The sequence below is a fragment of the Seriola dumerili genome, unplaced genomic scaffold (assembly GCF_002260705.1).
Source record: "Seriola dumerili isolate Sdu_G_001 unplaced genomic scaffold, Sdu_1.0 BDQW01000002.1, whole genome shotgun sequence".
In the NCBI taxonomy this organism is placed as follows: Eukaryota; Metazoa; Chordata; class Actinopteri; order Carangiformes; family Carangidae; genus Seriola; species Seriola dumerili.
In genome coordinates, this window is record NW_019174257.1 from 915967 (window position 1) to 936989 (window position 21023).

General features: G+C 41.8%; 1 protein-coding gene across 1 annotated transcript in view; it reads right to left on the reverse strand.

Moving 5' to 3' along the window:
• Positions 1–21023, reverse strand: part of acbd6 (acyl-CoA binding domain containing 6) — a 30398-nt gene continuing 9375 nt past the window's right edge. Inside the window, exons 6-8 of the mRNA XM_022770368.1 lie at positions 18243–18332; positions 2864–2894; positions 1–975 (exon numbers count right to left, since the gene is read on the reverse strand). Of these exons, the coding sequence (XP_022626089.1) occupies positions 821–975; positions 2864–2894; positions 18243–18332 (276 nt within the window). The 3' untranslated portion in view covers positions 1–820. The remainder of the gene's footprint in view (positions 976–2863; positions 2895–18242; positions 18333–21023) is intronic.

A 21023-nucleotide genomic window follows, 5' to 3' on the forward strand; every position in this document is an offset into this window, starting at 1 on the left:
GAAGACTTTAATGATGATATATGTCAGATGATTAGAGCATTCCTTTGAACGTAACTCAACTGAATCATAAACAAACCTGCAATAATGTAAACTGTCGAGGGTTGACCCAGAGTAAAAGGCCTGGCTGGTTGTCAGGCCTGGGCAGTAGGAGTGGGCGATATGCAGAAAATCTTCTTTTGCGATGTACCATACATCATTTTATATCGCGATAACAATAAATATTGTGATATCATGAATTTGCTGGAATTTTATACCATTTATGGATAAAATAAGTGGATGGGAATGTCTTGTTTTTGGTTACTCCAGTGACTTAAATACCTGACAAAACCAGATACGTCATCACATAGATGCACAGATCCTGTCATTCTAATATTGCCCATAAGCAGTCCTGCTCATTGATTTGCAATATTGTCTGCAAAGGTCTTATACAACAAGAGATAATTAAAGGTATAGCTACCTCAGAATAGCAAAGTCTCTACCAGCTGACAGAGCTCTATCGTCTCACAGTACTCATCATATCACCCACCCCTACTGGGCACATACAGTCAATATACATGCAGTGTATTTCATTTCATGTGTCTTATCAAATGGGAGGGGTAATGTTTAAACCCTTAGTTCCAAGAAGCCAAGACAATGAAATCAAACTCACCACAAGCATTTGGAAACAAAATCAAATAAAACATCTGCAATCCTGGTCTACTAACCATTGGGGTTGAACAGAGTCTCTTCAGGGATGACAGGGGGATGATGGGAAGGCTGAGGTGAATGAGTGGAGCAGGGGATGAGACTGGGACAGGGGTGGTGGGCAGATACAGGTGATCTAGCCTTTCGGAGCAGTGTACTGGCGCAGGAGAGAGGAGATGGCGCTGGATTCAGTGACCTCCTCAGGGAGAGAGCCCTCCATGTCTTTGATGGACGGGTCGGCTCCAGCGTTCAGCAGAAGCTCCACGATGTCGGCAAACTCGCATGCAGATGCTATGAAAAGAAGAGACAAAAATAAAGGACAAGTTAGAAGGAGAGGAATAACAGGGAGAAGAGAAATAAGGAGAGAGAGATTAAAATAGTTACTTGACAAAGGGCAGACATTTAACTTTTTAAGCCATGCTTTTGGTGTGGCTCTGCGGACGGCACTGTCCACCACGTTGGTCCAAACGGAAATATCTCAACTATATGATGGAGCTCTTTTCAGACCCTTATAATAGTGTGTACCAGGTTTGCATAAATTTGCCTCCTTCCTTTCTTCTACATACTGTAGTACAGTGTATACAGTGCTGCAGTTAATGAAAAGCCCATTTGCATGTCCAGTACTGACACTGGCCCGGACCCATGGTTCCCTCAAACACTTCATTTCTGCCCCACTGGCAATTTGTGCCGTGCTTAAAAGGGTCTTCTCTCTCTGTATGGGGGGGGGGGCTTGCACTTTCTTAACCCAGTTAGTGGGTCCCTGCGTTCCCGATGCACCTTTCGCCCCTCTGGCACCTCCCACCCCCCCTATCCTCTCTCCTTCTGAGTGCTCTCCTCTGTCGGTGTCACTCGCTCACTCCTTTTAAAGAGCAGACTCTGTGCTGCGCCATGATCGCTGATGTCAGCAGCCGCAGTGATTGACAGCCGGGCCTTTTAACCTCCAGCCCAGGGGTGGCTGGCGGGAGTGTGTGTGTGTGTATGCATGAGATATGATGATACATCGGAATCCATGCGAGTGTGTAAGCAAGTGTGTGTGCGCATGTTTGAGTTGTGTCTATGAATAGTACGACGTGTGGAAGAGTCAAACCCTACAAGAATCACTTATCTTTCAGCCAAATCAGGCTAACAAAGCTTGGCTTATTTTTCCAGCCACGCTTGCAGTCCTCCTCTTGTTGATCTAAACAGTGTTTTATTTAGCCAGCGGTGTGTGTGTGTGTGTGTGTGTGTGTGTGGCAGCAGGTGTCTCGCCTGGGCCTTGAGCTGTAAAAAGTGCCTGGCCCTCAGGGGAGCCATAGAGGAGGAGAACAATTTATGGTGAGCAGTAAACCCTCAATTAATCACTTGCCAGCCACTGTGGCCCTGTGCAAAGAGAGGTGGGAATGAATTTTCATTCTCTGCTATTTGTCTCTTGGAGTTCATCGCTTATGTTTATTAGTCATCTTTTTATGCCCCATCCTCGGGGCTTCCTCTGCTGAGTGTGTGTGTGTGTGTGAGTGTGAGTGTGTGTGTGTGTGTCTATGGTGGGTGATGCAACATACCCACTCCAATGCCACCAAGCTGGGAGACAGATGGTACCGCTATACAAGCACACACACACCCACACATACATACACCACATACATACATGAAAACACACACACACACACACACACACACACACAGAAGCTCAGAGGACAGGGGAACCGCCCCTCAGGGACACGTGTTTTGGGGCATGAGAGGGTCAGGGGAGTCTAAGGACCACTGCTGATTTCCTCTGGGAGGCCGGGCGATTATTTTACACACACACACACACACACACACACACACACACCCACACACACACACACACACACACACACACACACCCACACACACACACACACACACACACACACACACGTAGAACAGACAGGCATCTGCTCGTGCACACATGCATACCAAAGGACACAAAAACACACACTCATGCAACCACAGGATACAACAGAGAGGAATGAGAGAAACTGGGTTAAAACCAAGTGTAGAAAGTAAAGAGGGGGAATGGAAGAGAGAGTGGGAGGAAGAGGAGGGACAAATGACAAATTTGGGACAAATGTGGGCGAAGAGCGTGTATAAAAAAACAAGCCGAAAATAAATTCTGTTTTTTTGAAAGTGAGTGTGTAACATTTTGGACTGTAAAAATTAATAAGAGAGGCCTCCTTACCATAATGTAGCGCTGTCTGTCCTTCATTGTCCTGTAAAAGACAATAACAAGTCTTTAACTCAACAGGCCTGTGACTGGGGAAGAATAAAATATTCTGGAGAGTGCAAAATCGAATAGTATCAGGAATAAAACATATATATATCTCCAGCATTTGTCAGAGAAATTGCAAATTACTTTGATCATACTTCCAAGAGCCAACAGGAAAACCTTCAGCTGCTAGAATACCAATTACCTCCGACGTGTGAGCTGTGGACAAAGGGTGCCATGTTTTCATTGTACCAAAGGGGGATCATGAGAAGATGAGATATTGATTTGAGCAACACGTGACCTGCAAATCAAACCTTCCAACTTGCAGTTGAGTTCCAGCTCTGATCAACCTGAAACAACAAGCTAATAAAACTCAACATATCGCAGTGAGGATGACTCCACCACATCTGAACACCCAACACCCAACCAGTGTTAGCACCGACATGCAACTCAACCCGTGTCAGCAAAACCCGACACTTGTTGTGGTAAGAGCTGAAACTAGATGGTCTCAGTCTTAGAGAGTCTAAAAGAATAAGGCTGGTGTTACTCCACATGTTGTTGTTGTCAACTCATCCCAGGAAAAAGAAACCAACAGTGCTGTTTCAGCAGAACAGGAAGAATATCTCTTCATAATCTTGAGTCAGTTCATTGTGATTTTTGGTCTTTCCACGAGAGTTGTTGACGGTAAGAAAAAAAATACTGAATATTTCCAGCCTTTTCCTTTAAATGAATGAACTATGTGGCTAACGAGGCTTTGTGACCCTGACACACAACAGCTCGGGGACAATAGAGTGAAGACGTGCACATGTGTGTGTGAGTGTATGTGCACGTGTGCGTGTCCTTTGAACCATAAAAATCATACTTGGGGTCAAGGGGTCAATGCTAAAGATATAATTCTTATCAGAATTGTTGGATTGGGGACAGGGACAGGGAAATGTGTGTGTGTGTATGTGTGTGTGTGTCTGTGTCTGTACAGGTACAAGACACAATATATGACAGGCATCATCAACAGGAGATTCACTTCTTAATCACTGCTCAAGCCTGCCTTTGCACCTCATAATGATGATAAATGGTCAAACTGTTGCCTCCACTCTAAGAACAAGAGCAGCTGCTCAGCCAAGTACAATGGCTTCAGATGTTCAGAGGCAGATTAAAAGCCAGCAGGCGCAGTGACATTTGCTTCCATGCTGTGAAATGTCACTGCAGTGGAAATACTTTCAAATTACTGAAACTATTATGGTGAAATTAATCATTAGTCTTTTTCACCTTTGCCCTTATAAGAGCAGATCCTCTTTTGCACCTTCCTGTTGTGCTTACTTCCATGTCCTTCCTCTACTTTCTACCAATCCTTCCTCTTCTGTTTCTTCTGACCTCCAAACCACACCTCCCTCATCTCCCTCCTTTCATTACCACATACACCTGTTCTCGCTCTTTCCCGCTCAGTCTCCTCTTCAATCTTGATCCCTTTTCCTTTTCAATCCCTCCTTCTCGTTCCCCTCTCCTCCTTCGTCCCTTTCCCGTCTTCCCTCTCTGGCTAGGCCCAGCGCAGAGCGATCCTATTGTTGTGTTTCTCCCTCTCTTTCTCTCAGGGGCAGCACTTCAGGGACCTGCTGATTGGATTAGAGCTTTCTATTCCCTCTGGATGGATCACAGAGCACAGATGCAAATCGCCACCAGCGTGGACAACAATGCTGTCTGTCTGCGAGTCGAAATCACAACCTGTGATGTACTGCGGCTGTGTGTCTGTCTCTCGCAATGATGTTGAGTCTAGAGAAGAGTGGGCAGAACTGAAATTGACAAATTAAGATACAACTGCTGAGCAGGTAAAACTTTCACCATCCAGGCATTTTCTGTAAAAATAAAAGGGGGAATTCTCGAAGGAGGAAAAAATATACTTGACTAATTTTCTCTTTATTTTACTGCATAAAACACAAACACACAAACACACTTGGCACAATGGGACAGTGACAGATGTTTACAGACGGGGCCAAGTGAAAGACCTTGATGCACATAAATACATACAGTTATAATTAAAGTGTAAGGGGTTTAAGCCTAAAACCTAATCTGCAGCAAGCGTTAATCTGCAGTTAGTTGCTCAACAAGCGCACTCACACAAAAGCAAGAATGAGTGACTGACAATGCACAAGCAATAGAGATAGTTATGGCGCAGTGAGTCTAGAGCTGGAATGATATTAATGATATCAATAGAAAATGAAGCGGCAACTCTTTTGATAATTGATTTATCATTTTTGTATAAAAAATGACTCAAACATTTGTTTGTTCCTGCTCCTCAAATTTGACCATTTTTGTTTTGTTTCTCTATTGTTTTATATCATTGTTAAGTGAATATGCTTATGGACTGTTGGTCAGGAAAAACAAGACCTCTGAAGACATCAGCTCAGCCTAGGCTCTGGGAAACTGTGAAAAAACATTTTTCATCATCCTGACATTTTATGAACCAAACAACTAATCAAATAACTAAGAAAATAATCAGCAAATTAATCGACAATGAAAATAATCCTGAAAGCAAAAAAAAAAATAAAAGAAATAAAAGAAATTCTGACAAACAGTGTTGTTGCCTGAACATGTGCATGTTTGTGAGGATGCCGGTGTATGTGTGCAGCCTACATGCTTCTTGCATGTTCATATGAGGGGTCAGCGCCCTGTCCTCTCAGCGTTCCCTAATGCCCCTGGATCCAGGACGCAGGCTTGATGGAATCACAGGAAATTGGATTGTCTTCCATTTGCTTTGGAAGCAGCCTGGAAGAGACACTCCTCCCTCCCCAACCCCACCCCCAATACCTGCAGTTAGCTACGGTAGCATTTTCCCCCCTCTCTGGTGCACCCCTGTTTCCATCCCATTACTGAGGCATGTCGCACCGAAACCCCTGCTTTTACATGTCATCCAAAGTTTCCCCTTGCGGTGCAGAAATGCTGGGCTGGATGTCAGCAGAGTGCTCAATAAAGCAGCTGCTTGCACAATACCAGCAGCGGAGATCCAGAACAGTGTAGTGTATCACCCTAATGGGGTGGAGCAATATGCTTAGGAGCAGCATGGATAGGGATTGATCTATTAGTACTATTGCAGTTTTGCTGAATTTAAGTCACACCAATCTATCATTTCTATCACACAAGTGATGGGAAGCAAGATGGATGAAAGAGAATGAGAACGAATCAAGGATATATAGAGAGAAATGGCACACAGTCTTATTTCTTTAGCTTTATACCTTAACAGATCAAAATAACACTGTAAAAAAGTCCGAAATTGGTCCAAAGAAAGAGAAAAACAAAGTCACAGACTAAATGATAGTGTGTGTACATTTGTGTGTAAAGATACTTTCCATTCTATCAAAAAGTATAAAGGCCCCTGGAGGCTTTTTCCACTCAGATGATTCTAAAATGAGAGTTCAGGATTGCCCAGACGACTCAAAGTCAGACTGAGGCCAACCAGGAACAAATAAAAACCTCGTCCGTAGCTCTGTTTATCTACACAAAGGGGCTGTCACAGATGTTGTGTTCATTTCTGGAAAGTGGTTCAACTCGCTTTCTCCATCAGTCTCTCTTCACAGATCTCAGACAGTGGGACAATCATACTCCAAACGTTAAACAAGATCCATTTATACCAGCTTTAAGAGGAGGCATCAAGGGCACATCAGAGGCAGAAACTGAACTCAGTCAGGGACACAAATGGGACACAGAAGTCCCTTGAGTCTGTGTCTGCTCGAAACCGGGTTTCAGTCTATCTGTGTTTCATTCGTCTGTGTCCGAGCCAGAGAGGAGATTGTGGGTAGAGGTTAAAGGTCTTTCAAATCCACCACCAGCTGTGGAGTCTGCAGCAGAGAGGGCAGTGTATGTACATGTCACTATTCCTATGAGTGTGGTGACCGTAAAAGCTTTCATGTTTTCATACCATGCCGAGCCAAGTGCCAACAGGACTCAGGATATGGTGAGTGAGTTGGAAGCCACCGTGGATTTAATTTCCTAAACACCATTTTCTTTACTGCCGCCTTCTCTTCAAAAAAAGTTTGTGTCCTGATTTGTTTCTTCTTATGCAATCTTTCACATATCTATAATAAGAATGGAATGATTCTCAATAGTAATAATTTGAGTGGTATTTATTTCAAGACAAAACCTTATAGGCAATTCACCAGCGTCAGTCAGTAAAAATACGATGAAAGAGTGCGGGGATTTACCATTATCATTAAGACAATCATTTCGAACGATTATTAAATAATAATAAAACATTTTAAAAAGGAAAAAAATATCTTCCAATGCTTCTCTAAAGGGGAAACCACAATAGCTAAATGTTGCGTCGTTTTAAACTGCAGTTCCTCCAATGGCCACTAGAAAGCCGACTGAGCTGAAGGGCCTGTGAAGAGAATATCATGTTTAAAGACGTGGTTCCGTCTTTCTTTTAAAAATTGTTCCTATCAAACGCATTCTTAAAAATACTGCAGTTTTACCTTACACACCACCACATCTATTCCACTCCCTCTGTCACATCCTCTCTTTCTATATCTCTCACTTTTTACTACCTCATTCCTTTACTCCTCCATTTCGCAGTCAGCTCTTTTTATTTCTCATCTTTCTGTCGCACTAAACTTTCTTTGGGTTTTTCTTCCTCTCTTCCTTTCTCCGCCTTCCCCTTTTCTCCCCCCCACTGTCCCTGACAGCAACATTAAACAAGTGGGGATAAATGGACAAGCAATTATGATTTATGATCAATGCATGCAGCAGCTGCTGACTTTTATAATGACAGTAGTTGGGGGAGGGAGAGAGGCAGCGAGAAAGAGAGAGGGGATGTGTGTATATGTGTGTGTGTATCAGTCTCAAGGGTGTGTGTTGGGAAGATGAGGGGTGAATCGATAGGCAACTGGGATCATTGGTATGCAGATTCCAGCGGATAGCATTATGATGAGCAGGTGCCATCAATCAGAAAGCAGAGCGCAGATTTGAACAAGACGGAGGAGAGGAAGACCCTCTTTCAGCAGGTCCCATATCTGTAACCAAAGCAGCCACTGCTACACCACAGAACAGACTTCCCACACAACTTAAAAGTTCCACACTCGAGGTATTTCACTTCTAGACCTTTAACTGTCAATCACACACATTTTACAGCTGACCATTTTACAAGATGTACCATGTGTTTTTTCGGGGGGTTTTTTTGTGCATTGTAAGCAGTCATTGATTTTCAACTTGCAGAGACTTAGAATAATATATATACTATATTATGTGCTATTTAGTTTGCTTTCTTTTTTACTAAAGAAAACTCTAATGTCCAAGATTTTGGGGCTAGCTGGAGAACAGAAAACATTTTGATGCACAAATACACCAAATTCACATAATACTTTGCCCCATATCCATATTCTAGTCCGAAATCTATGAACCAGTAGCCTTTAATGACACATGACACAGACTGATACTGCCTTTAATTGTTTTGTTTTCAATATATGATCCTGGGAGTATTTGGAACGCAATAATTGATACTGATTATCCTGGTGAAATAAAGTAATTGATGAGTTTTATACCATTCTGACTCCAAGAGAAATGAGTGGCAGGTTGTGAAGGTAGGAAAGGTGTTTTGGAAAACAACAGCCAATCAATCTCTCAACGCATAGTCACGTGACAAAATATGTTTTGTCTGTGAGGATGTGTTTGTGACTGCGATGTTGGACGGACCTGAGCTTGCCCTATGTTCGCTGTGTATGGTTCTATGTGTGTTTATCCTGTGATGTGTGTGTGTGTGTGCGCATTGGGAAGCCCCCCCCTTCCCATTGTTAAAAGGATCTAGAGACTGGGGCCAGCACTAATTGAATCTGGGTCTCCTCTGTGAGTAGGGAGAGGTAACCTTGCCACTCAGCGTGTGAGCACTGCCACCCACGGTCAAATTAGCCTGACGCCAAACCCACTGCCCTTCACACCTCCTGGGAGTGTCCTTCAGATGCCCCGGTGAACCCCCTTTTCCCCTCATACCCATCAGAACTTCAAGGTTTGGGGGATGGGGGGGTGGGGGGGTCCAGAGCTGACCGGGGTCCTGGAGGATGCCAGGGATTATCGATATTTATTGTGTCAGTTGTTGTTGAGTTGGAGGAGGCTCAAAAGTGTGGTACACCTTAAATGTCATCCATCTGAAATCAGCCCTACAGGTTTGGGACAAAGAGGTAACAAGAGTGTCTAAAGTCATGCTCAACCTCAGTGTAAAAGCTACTTTAAAAGGCTGAATATACCTTTATCTACAATATTCTGATTTTCTTCCCTTTCTCTGTCACACCAGACAAAAGAAGCCTTGCCCCCCCCCCCCTTTTCTCTAAATCGCCATCTTTTACCCTGTTTGCTTCATGCACATCTTCTTCTCTTCCACACTTCCCTCCCCTTCCCATGTTGCCGAGCTTGCTTGTTCCCATGGGACACCTTAGCCTCCATTACAGCCATCAGAGAGGAGGATAAGGTTGAGGCTGAGAATTAACATCGCCAGAGGCCCCGTCTGTCCTCCCACGGCTCATCGATGATGTTTAAAAAGAAATATATGAAATAAATAAATACATAAAAGAGTGTAATATGAAAATCAATGGCCAGGCAGCAGGCGCTGCAGCTGAGGCATTTGGAGTGAGGGACTCATAAAGCTGAGTACTGCGGGAGACTGATGGAAGGCAAAACACTTACTTTGTTTATTCTCTCTCCTCACCCCCGTCCCCTCCCCTCACTGTCTGTATCCAGCTCTCACTCTCTTACTCTCTCCCCCCACCCCCCTCTGTCTGAAACGGTCGAGGACAGCTTTAATGCTCCTGACAATTTATGTGGACGGTTAAGAACGATGGAAATCAAATAGTTGAGTGTAGGCAAGGCCCAGTGAGTGGCCAATAAGAAAGAAACAACAGCTGATGATGGCAAAGAGGACTGTTACCTGCTGGAATGGCTCTTTAGGCTGCACTATTACTGTCAAGTTGCTGGCCCTTTTCTGAGTGCTCATATTATAGATTCATAACTGTATCTGTGTCCGATAGGCCCTTTTAACACAGCACGGCAACAGCTTTCATTTCATCGAGTCCAGCTAATGTGCAGCAAGTACTAAATATGAATCCTATAAGAGCAGCTTACAGCGTGGCTTATAAAATGTCAAGTGCTGTGTGTGGTGCCTATGTTGCTTTTATGTGTGCTTGTGTGTGTGTGTGTGTGTGTGTGTGTGTGTGTGTGTGTGTGTGTATGTGTGTGTGTGTGCATTATACTTTACCAAGGTGAGTTCTGGTTAGATCAGAAGTGATTAGTCGATTAATCGGTTAGCAGAAAACTAATGGGCAACTCTTATCTTTACTTAGATAATTGATAAATCATTTGAGTCAAATATTTTTCTCGTTGCTCGTTCCATCTTCTCCAGTGAGAGGATTTGCTGCTTTTCTCTGTTTTATCACACTGTAAACTGAATATCTTTTGGGTTTTGGACTGTTATGTTGGACAAAACCCAAAGGGAAACTGAGATGGGCATTTTTTTTAAACTTTTAAAAGACCTCTATCCATTTAACAAGTGTTCATCTTCCAAAAGAAAATAATAAACATCACAAAATGTCATATGAAACATTGTCCATCTCTACATCAACAGCTGCACACATAGTTAGAATACTATACTATATGTAAACGCAAGAGCAATAAATAATGCTTGTGCTGTCACTGGACCTATTACAAAAGAAGTGAAGGATGTCTTCCCTAAATATCTGTATTAATGTGTGTACTCAGCTGTGTGTGTATTTCAGAGTCGAGTATTAATCTGTACAGACATGAGAGTGTGTGAAGTTGGTGCCGTTCTCATGCTGCAAGATGTGGACACTTGGAAAGAAACATGCATGTGCACACTTACTCTGCCTTAAATGTGCATTCTTGTTTCTTATCTGCCAGTGTCTGCGGGGTGTGCAGTATGGGTAATTTCTTCTGTCATGGTGTATGTCATTTTATATTGCAGTGTAAATATTCTGATAGAATTACTGGAAAAAGCTGAAAAGTATCTGGCAAATCTATTTAGAGACCAAAAAAAAAACAGACAGGATGTTTATTTTTGTTGTAACCAATGAATGAAATACCTGAAGAATAAGAGGTGTTTCAAAACACAGATACAAAAATCATATAAAATGACCTTAATGCAGTCGTGCTGATTGATTTACAACATTGCAAACAATGGCCTAATGCTACCAGAGATGTGGAAAGGCCTCTTGCCACACTATAAACAAATAGAGAACAACCGCTGACAGTCGCGTCAGATTTATATTATCAACATATATACTGTTTATCAGCATATTGCACAACTTTACAATAAGGTCATGTCTTTGTTCACTTTATTCTATTTCTCCCTCCATTTTATTTATTCTCCATTTTAGTCTTTGAATTCACGATATATTCCTTCTCCTTACTTTCCCACCTTGCTGCATTTTCTTTCTTAAAGACCCATGTATTCTGGGGATAGGTTGCACAATTACACACACCCACACACACACACACACACAAGCATGCACGCACACACACACAAACACGCGTACACCCATGCGCACACACAATTATGACAAATCTTGCTGAATATTTGTTATGACTGGGCTGACTGAGCCATTAGTTATAGGAGGCAGTGCTGGGAAAGGGGAGGGATACAAACGTGTAATAATGCCTCCACCATAGAATTTCAATCAGCCACCATGGTGTGTGTGTATGTGTGTGTGCGTGTGTTTACCACTTTGATCACACAAGTAGTTGACACCACAGTAGAGGACAAAGATGAGAGGGTTCAGTGTTCTTTGTTTGCTCCAACAGCAGCTTCACTGCAAAAAAAAGAAGCTCTAAATACCTTCAGTAGAGCTGCATAATATCCACAAAAAAAAAAGGCTGCAAAATTTAATTTTTGCTGAATGATGCTGTTTCAAATATGAAATGTAATAAATATTGATACTGGTTTACTATGCCTTTTCATGAAAAATGTGCATGAACAGATGCTAATGCTTACGATTTGTTCAGTTTGATTAAAATGGAATATTTTCTCTGACAGGCTACTTGATTTGTGAGCTGGGGATTTGGCACAAGCTGTCCAAAACACTTTTTCCTTTGGGAGAAAACTGTAGCCCTTTGCTATTTGGTAATTGCAATAGTTCATATTTGCAAGAGAGTGTGACTTTTTATATTTTTGCCATCAATTTGATATGCAGTACATCCGCACTGTGTCATAGCAACACTGGATGATCAAAGTAATTAGCAACAGACAATGGTTTCCTTTAAGGGCAGTACAAAAATCATCAGTGACTTTATAAATCTAAAATAAGCCATCCAATACTGGTAAGAGAGCTGAAATCACTGGTATAATAACTCAGCAGTCTAACGAAAATTTTAAAAGCTGATTCATCGTTTAAGTCATTTATCAGGCAAAATGCTACGTACTCTGTGGTTCCACCTCCCTCTCTTTCTTGTTACATTGGATTCTTGAATCTTGATCTTGTAAACCAAATATCTTTGGGTTTTTTGTACTATTTTCTGCTCCTTTGTAGACAAATACTTTAATCAGTTCATTAAAACATAATTGATAGATCAATCAATAATGAAAATAATCATTAGCTCTAGCTCTAACTGGTATAACGTTTAGTGTGGATTTACTTCAATGTGATATCAGTCTTTAAAACACTTAATTATTCATATTAAAATGTTTGTCTAACAGCATATTTCTAAGATGTTGCAGGAACACATTTTCAAAATCCAACATCATAATTTTAAAAGCAATAACTTTGGTTGTTTGAGTCAAAAAGTCCTAACAAAGCCTGACCAATAAAAGATTTTCAGGCTTCACACTTGAAAAATAAACTTGTCAGTGCTCACAACACCACTCTTAAATAGTTAAAAGTAAACAACACTTAAACATTGTCTTGTTATTGGCCTTCAAACTGATACTAAAATATCTGCAATTAGCTAATATCAGCACAGCCGTTTTATGGAAAATATCCCTTTATGTTGTATCATATTTCCCAAGTTCATCACTGACATTTGACAGCACATACAGATCAGTAAAGCTGAAGTTTCACATGCAGTCATGAATTCACTGTTTGGCTCCATTATATAGATAAATCAACAGTCCAAGTCCACCCACGCCACTCACATCAATACCAAATCAATGGGTCAATACCCTCAGAGAGACTATGCCTTTACAAATAAGCCATATAGACTTGACTTTGTCACAAACACAAACTGTTGATACCACACACAAACACCGCCCAGATACCCCTGCAGGTTCCACATGCAGAGTATGTGTACAAGACTTGTTGTGTGCTCTCTAGCCACCAATTGTAGGCCGCCCAGTCAGATATTTATTACTATTGATCTAGCTGGTCCTGGCTGGAGACTTTTGTTCTGCTACTCGAGGCTCTGACCTCAATTAAGTTATGAATTTCTATCTGATAGACTGGGAGCGCTTGGGGCCTGCCGTGGCCGCGCTACCACGCTGGATTAATTAGAATTAGCGGTGCTGCGAGTCGCCCTCCCCGCCTCATGGATCATGTTGTTTTAATACAAAGTAGAGGCGGAGGAGGCGGGGAGGGATAGAGCGAAGCGGACGGGAGCTTGGGGGGAGGGGAGAGTGATGAGGAGAGGAGAAAGAGAGAGACAGATAGAAAAACAAACAAAAAAAAAAAATGCAGGAATGAGTCTAGTAAAAGCATGCGAGACGCATCCATGTGCTTCAAACCTGTGCTGCCTCGTCCTCTAATCACCTCCTCTTATTTTAAGCCTTAACAACGTTTCCTTCCTGCCATTGTGTTTGTGTTGTGCTAACCTGCATCTCACCTGTCCTTCCTCTTTGTCAGCCTAATCCCGCCACCGTCACTTACCCTCTGAGTAATTGCTCTAAGTCAGACATTGTGTAAGTCTACTCTGGGCCATTCCTGACCTTTGTTGTAGTATGAAAAACACCTCTGAACCAAAGCTCTGCCTTCTCGACTTTAGTTCCCACAAATGGGCACGTCCTTTCTATAAATGCATTTCCATGGCAACCTGAAAGCTTGTTGGGAGGGTCAGAGGAGGGTTTGGGATTTCCACCTGAAAAACAAAAGTTGTGTGCGTGTGGGATGAAGCTTAGCTGTGGGTGTGGGATTACAGCGTCTGGAGAGAGAATGACCACAGGGAGAGCAGACACACACAAGCACACGTCTAGACCACTGAAATGACACTCTGCAGCCGCTAGCTATACACACAAAGAAACATACTGTCACCTAACGTCACCAAATTCCTGAGATTTTGCCCATTTTTCAGTGGCCTATCTTCACTTTCAGCGATAATTTTTTAAAGATTTTTTTTTTTTTACTTTATAGATCAGCTAACAGCAGAGAGACAGGAAAAGTTGAGATGGTCGGCACCAGGATGCCAAAACCTATATCCTCAAAATAGGATCACCAAACATTAATACCTATTTCTTACCTTTCTTACTTACCGTACTGTTTGTTTTGTGTGTTTTGTTTTGTGTCTATATTGTAAATGATGTTGATACATCTCAGTTTGTCTGGTTTTGGTTTGGTTTACTATATACAGTACATATAAGATGCAACATAACAGACTTTGCCGGGTACAGACTAATACAGCCCTGAACTTATTTCTATTGTTGTTTATGCAGCCCAGTAAGCTTTACCTAGACACACTAAGGTATTCAATGTGTAACATTATTAAATACGGAAAAAAATAACAACTAAAAAACTAGAAAATGTAATCTCTATTCTATTTTTATATCTGCTGTAGACACATTCAATCTTGCTGTAAAACATTTTTTTAGCTGAACTAGGTTAAAAACTTGTAATTAGTGCTGTCAATCACCTGAAATGTTTCGACACCGCTGAGAAATGAAGAATGAAGCCAAACCTGTCAGATGCATCAGTGTTTGATTTTATCTTAAAACAACGCAGCTACAGAGGAACTGTGTTTAATAAAGGATAGTGTAAAATTAGCAAAGTTAATTAAAGTTACATTCTTGACCTGGGTTAAGGCTTTAGAAGAAGTGTTCAGAGAAAACAGAAATTTGAATCGACAATGCCCATGGCAACTGGGCAACACAATTTGGTGAAGATGATCATGTGATTTGATTAAAAGCTCCAAAAGCTTGTCAACAGTAAAATAATTATTCATATCAGGAAGTATTTAATTGAAGAAAAAGTAAACTAGACGAAGAATCTGACCAAGAAGTTGATGTCAGCTTTTGCAAAAAGGGTACTGAAGTTTGATTCAAAGTCATATTTGTAATTTAGTCTGTTTAAACAAAACCTAGTCATTAAACACTAATTAAATTCTATTGTTGGATCTGTATTCATTACTGTTGTGATATGAAGGAATGTCCTAAACTTAAGCTTATTCCTCATTAATGCTCTTAAGTACATTCTAGCACACAGAATATAAGTCCAGTGTTTGAGCCTTAATTTCCATTATTACATTAAGTGAGGTTTTATTGTCATCTTTCCCACAGTTGGTGCTGTCTGCCCTACTTTCTCTGGGTGTATTAGCTGAGGGAGCAGTGATACGGTGGGGGTAGGGGTGGATGGAAGGGGGTGGGGGTGGAGTGAGGTGGTGGTGGGGTGGGGTGGGTGGGTTAACGTACAGTACCAACACCAGGGCCTGATCTACAGTTGGCAGGTGGCAGAGCTGTGATCTGTGTATTCAAACACACACAGCTACCTATTGTAGTCCCACCCTGCCTTGATCCAGGATTAACTATCAAACGAGCCCTTAATGCAGGTTACCAGGGTTTGGGAACAATTCACTAAAACAATCAGTTGATTAATTTCAAACGATTTTCCTCCTCTGCCAAGCAAATAATAATACTTTTTGTTTTAACTCTCAAGTCCCCCTCCCCTTTTTAATCAACAAATTAAGCATAAATCATGTTTGATCTTTATTTACTGGTTGCTCTGCAGTTGGTAGAGGTCAAGAGAGATTACTGGTCGCTCTAATAGCCTGCAAACAAACCAAACATTCCTTTATTCCTCTCATGAACACACACAACCTCCCATACTCTTTGTTTCATGTGACAGTGGCTTTGGACAAAAAGGACAGAAGCATTAAACCATCCAATTTCTTGTTTTTTTTATAGTTCTCCAATACAACAAAATTGCTACTTTCCTTTCCTTCTTTTCTCTCCTTCATTCCTCATTGACATGACCCCAAGAAAAAAAAAAAACACAAAAGGATGTTCGAGCAGGTTCTAATGAGAGGCATATCGTTCTGTAAGCTTCACATAGTGAGATAATTTGGCATTGCGACAGAGTGATATGATTTAGCTGACTATATTTTTCTCTCAGCCACCTCTTTGCCACCTCATAAATCTGCTACCAGTTACTGCTGCAGAGGTCCGGTTTCTGTAATATTCAGTCTCCTCCACGGCCGGCTTCCTCTGACACCTGAGAGACAGGCAGGTGCAAAGGTCCCGATGGCCTGAATGCATGAAGTCATGTGATGTCTATACTGTGATTGGCTCCAAAATCCTGCCTCTGACACATTATTTTAACTTTTCCTTCCCTCACATACAGATATTTGCTCTAAAAGGCTCATTTTAAAAGCAAAACAGGATTTCATATAATTAAAATTCATACAAAAATTATCATTCTCAGCCTCTCTGTGTTCCATTACAAATGATATAAAGAGGAAAATACAAACCCTGGATTATTTCCCTCTGTGTGTTATGATATGAAATGAAGTAGAATCAGACAAAAACGTGCGCTGGAAATAAATTAGGAGTCGGCTCAAATTCATCCATCCAATATCACTACCTGGCCAAAGATTTATGTTCCCTACTTTCACTGCTGAAAACTCTTGGCACCTGTAGAAATCAATTCATATTTTAATGATAGATACACGACTGTAAATACGCTACATCTTACAAAAGGACAAAAGCCTCTATCTATACATCAATCCTCTCCTGTCATTATCTTGATATGGCTCTAAATCATCAGTGAAGTGTTTCGTAGTTATCCCACTGTTAAGTCTTTTATGAACCATTCGCCACAAATCCACCCCCTCCCTGCTGCATTCAAAACAAAAGGGGCCACGCATGACCACAAAAGAGAAAGTCATTTGTGAAATGTCCTGATTATGTGGGTTGTGCAACGTAAAACAATTTGCCTGATTACTTCCAATTGATTCGGCCTTACAATTAAAGCCTCAGTGTGCAGCCCCCGTGTACTGCACTGTGTCGTGCCACTGGGCAGGGAAGAGGAGTAATTTCTCCGATGTGCAGCTGAGCCAGCTTACCGCCAAAGCTAAAGCCTCCTGAATGCAGCTAAACCTTGGGAAGGCTAAACACTAGGCTAGCTACCAGCTAACTCTGTCTGCTAAAGCCCTGGGGGATTTGTCTGTGGCACAAAGTGAATTAAAGGTGACCTTCTGGAAAAGGATGGAGAGAGAAAAAAGAAGGGCAGCTGGGATGCTGAAGATGTCACTATTTGCCTTGGGTTAACACGTGTGCTGGGCAGTGTTACTAGGAAGTATAAGGCTCCTGCTGCCTTCCTTTCATCTCCACCCTCACTCCCTCTATCCAGTGGGTATCAGTGTGTGCACACACACACACTGATACCCACTGCGTACTGTAGTGACTTCTGAAACAAAATCCATCTACTTCACCTCAGCAAACACATTTAGCTCAAACCATTTCTACTGTGTCAATCTGTATTATGCAAAAAAAAATGCATTGCATGAATATGCATGTAAATGCAAATGAAGCTGCATGCATGAAAGTTATGCTCTTCCATCACCAAAAAAAAGAAAACTGTCCCTCAGTCCAGCTCTCAAATTAAGTATTTTATGCAGTTGCAGGGGTGGAATCTAATAACAAACAGACACCTGAAAAGCTGCTCCAGTTCTGGGACAGTTGCTGATCCACTTGCCCTCGTTCCTCAATATATTTTCCCGTAGAGGGTTTCTGTCATCGATCTTTTGGAAGAGATAAAAGATAATACTGGGTGTTTCTGTCCATTTACCATGCATCTAATACTTCTGGGGGCTGTATGTCAACAAAAAACCCATTGTTATAACTTTGTCAAATATGAGAAATGGAAAAATAAGAACTGGAAGATAAAGTAGCCTGAAGTCAGTAACTCCATATGAACCATTCCAGGGAAATATAGTTGTCTTTATGGTAGTCTTCAATTTCAGAACAAGAGGGGCTAATTAGGCTTCTACTCATTCATTTTCTGAGCAATTGCCACAACAATCACTCACAATGTCACAACCTGCGCTACCTGGCTACCAAAAATCAAACTTTCACCAGCGATCACCTGTTGAAAAACTCTTTGTGGTACAATTTTGTTTTAAAATGCACAGCAAAAACCCAGGAAGACAAAGACAGACACATGCTGCTCACCTGACTGTTGATGTCTGCTTTGTGCTGCAGTAATACAGACACCAGCTCCTTGTGTCCTCTGTCACAGGCCCAGTGCAAGAGAGCCCGGCCCTGCAAACACACACACAGAACAAGGATACTGTAAAAGGCCTGTACAAAAGTTTGAAAGTACAAGTAAACATTCAACAGCATGGGAATATTTAAATTAGCTTTACTGTAGGCAATGTCATGTCTGTTTAGGTTGTTATTTCAGACAGGGTTGTGTGATCTGTTATAAATGCACAAGAAAGGGAATCTTCCTCTATCTCCTGTGCCTCAAACACAGCCAGACTTCAATCAGCTTCTTTGCTTCCAGACAAAATAAATTATGCACAACCATTCAGAACTCAGAGCCTTTGGACCAAAGCTCCATAATGATCTGTGGACAGAGTGACGAGATATGTGGACTGCTTGGTGTGTGTGTGTGTGTGTGTGTGTGTGTGTGTGTGTGTGTGTGTGTACACAAGGAAGAGCCGTAGGTGGTTCAAGCTTACACCGAGATCTTCAGGACAAATTGTCTGTAAAGCTTGATTGATGTGCACAAAACAAGAGCAGCTGATCAGCAGCCCCCTATTCTATACCACATGGGCGCACCCACGCACACACACACACACACACACACACACACACACACACCTCCTTAGGTCCAAGATCCTTGTTCTAATAAAACCACACAAGCTCATTTTTCAGTGAGGCCAATTAGGTAAAGCAAACTCTCCGAGTCCAGTTCTGTTGCTTAAATCATATTGATCACCGTGGCTGCATGTTAAAATGGATACTTATGAGCCAGGCCAGAATACCAATAAGCTGGTCGCTCTCTCTCTCCCTCTCTCCTGCTTCTTTCCTGCTCTCTTCCAGGTGTGCTGCTGTTGACTGCTGACCACATTTTCACTGAGGACCAGAGTTTACTACTTCCAACAGGAGACTGCACGAACTCCGTGTTACATGAGCTATTTGGGGTGTTGCAGTGATTATCAAGAGCCTGAACGTGTCAAACAGAATAAGTGCAGCATTCAAAGTTGAGAATGCAACATTTACAGAAACGTTCAGAGTCTCGGCCAGCCTCTGTATTTAGAAGAGAGGACATTCAGAATGGTCTCCTCTGAGCTGATAGAGCTGCCTTTTCAGGGGTGAAATAGCCTTTTATCAAGGAAGGCAAAAACCTCACGTGAGAAATGTTAAGCACACTCTACTCAAGTGGGTAGAGTGTATTGTCTATTGTCTTTATCTGAGGAGGTTGGCAAATACCCGCTCACTGTGGAGGACAGAACGTGGCTATATAACCGGACTAGCAATGGTAGGACATCTCTAACCAGACAAAACATATATATATATATATATTATATAGAAGGGTAAGGTTTTCACATCTATATATATAGATGTGAAAACCTCACTCTTCTATCTCATCTTCTTTCTCTGGCTCTGTCCCATTATACAAATGTGTAGTTTTGCATGGTTGACTCAGGATGCAGAGGAGGCAAGTGTGTTGCACATCTGAAAAACTTTAACATGCAATGTAATTCTAGTAATCAATTTTATTGATATGGTACCTTTCTCTTTAAAGATCAAAAACACTTTAAATATTAAAGTAAAGATTAAAAAGGTTAGTGTTCTTAAAGGAAAACACACAGATGTTGTCTGTTGGATAATTACTGGCAAATTATTTCTGAGTTTTAGTTCATAAAAACTGAAGGCTGCCTCTTGAGGCTTCTTTGTCTTAGCTGCAGGTAAACTTTACCGACTCTTGATGCACATATCTAATAATAAGAAGTGCAGTAATTATTAGAATGATGATGACAATTGTTTTTATTTGACTATAATTGTAATGCTTGATGGCTACGGTATTATTTATTATTTGAAAAAAATAAGTCTGAATAAATCTGAGCCTACGGAACAATGGGCTACTAGAAATTCGCATGAATGACAGGATGAGTTCATTAACCAAGCAAATCCTAATGTGTTCTCAAAATCTTCCACACACTTGCAGACTTAATTGGTAACTAATTGGCATTGTTGTCAATAAGTTAATACCAGAAACATGTAACACAGGTGGACATTTGGTCACAGACCCACAGAGTATCTAATGGGACAGTGTCCATCTCTCTGAGCTGCAGAAGCAGATAAGGCTTCCTGCTGATGTGAAACTTCACCATTGCCCTCTGCTGTTGAGCAAGCAGTACTGCAGAAGACAACATTTGCAAGACAGACAAAGCTTTCTCTGCTGCTGTGGGCCCTCAACCATCTGGTCTTTGACTGGGAACTCACCAGCCGTCTGCCTGCTTATCTGAAGAGCGTGTGATGAAAGAGAGGCAGGGAGCGGGCCATTTGGCCTGGCCGATAATGAATCAAGGACACACGAATGGATTTCAGGGTCAATCCAGAAAACACCTTGCGATGCTAATAATAGCTGTTCACACAATTTACGCACCTCAGCCTCAGGAGCGGTTCCCATGTGTTTGTGGCTTCAGATCACTGAAACCATTATGTAATGACTGCGAAAGACTATCCCCCAGTGACCTGTATTTTTCATGATACTCCTCTGATCATTTTCACCTGCCCTTGTGCGCAAGGGGTCAGAGCACAGGATAGCAACCCTGCAGCTGGTATGGGATTCAGTATATTGCTAAAAGACAGTCAATGCTTCTTGCCGCTGGGGGTTGAACGTGAATCCTGTGGTGAAATGTTGATTTCCCTAATCTACTTCGGGCGTGTTACCTACATTACATATAGATGGTACAGCGTTGTCATGGTAATAATCTATTC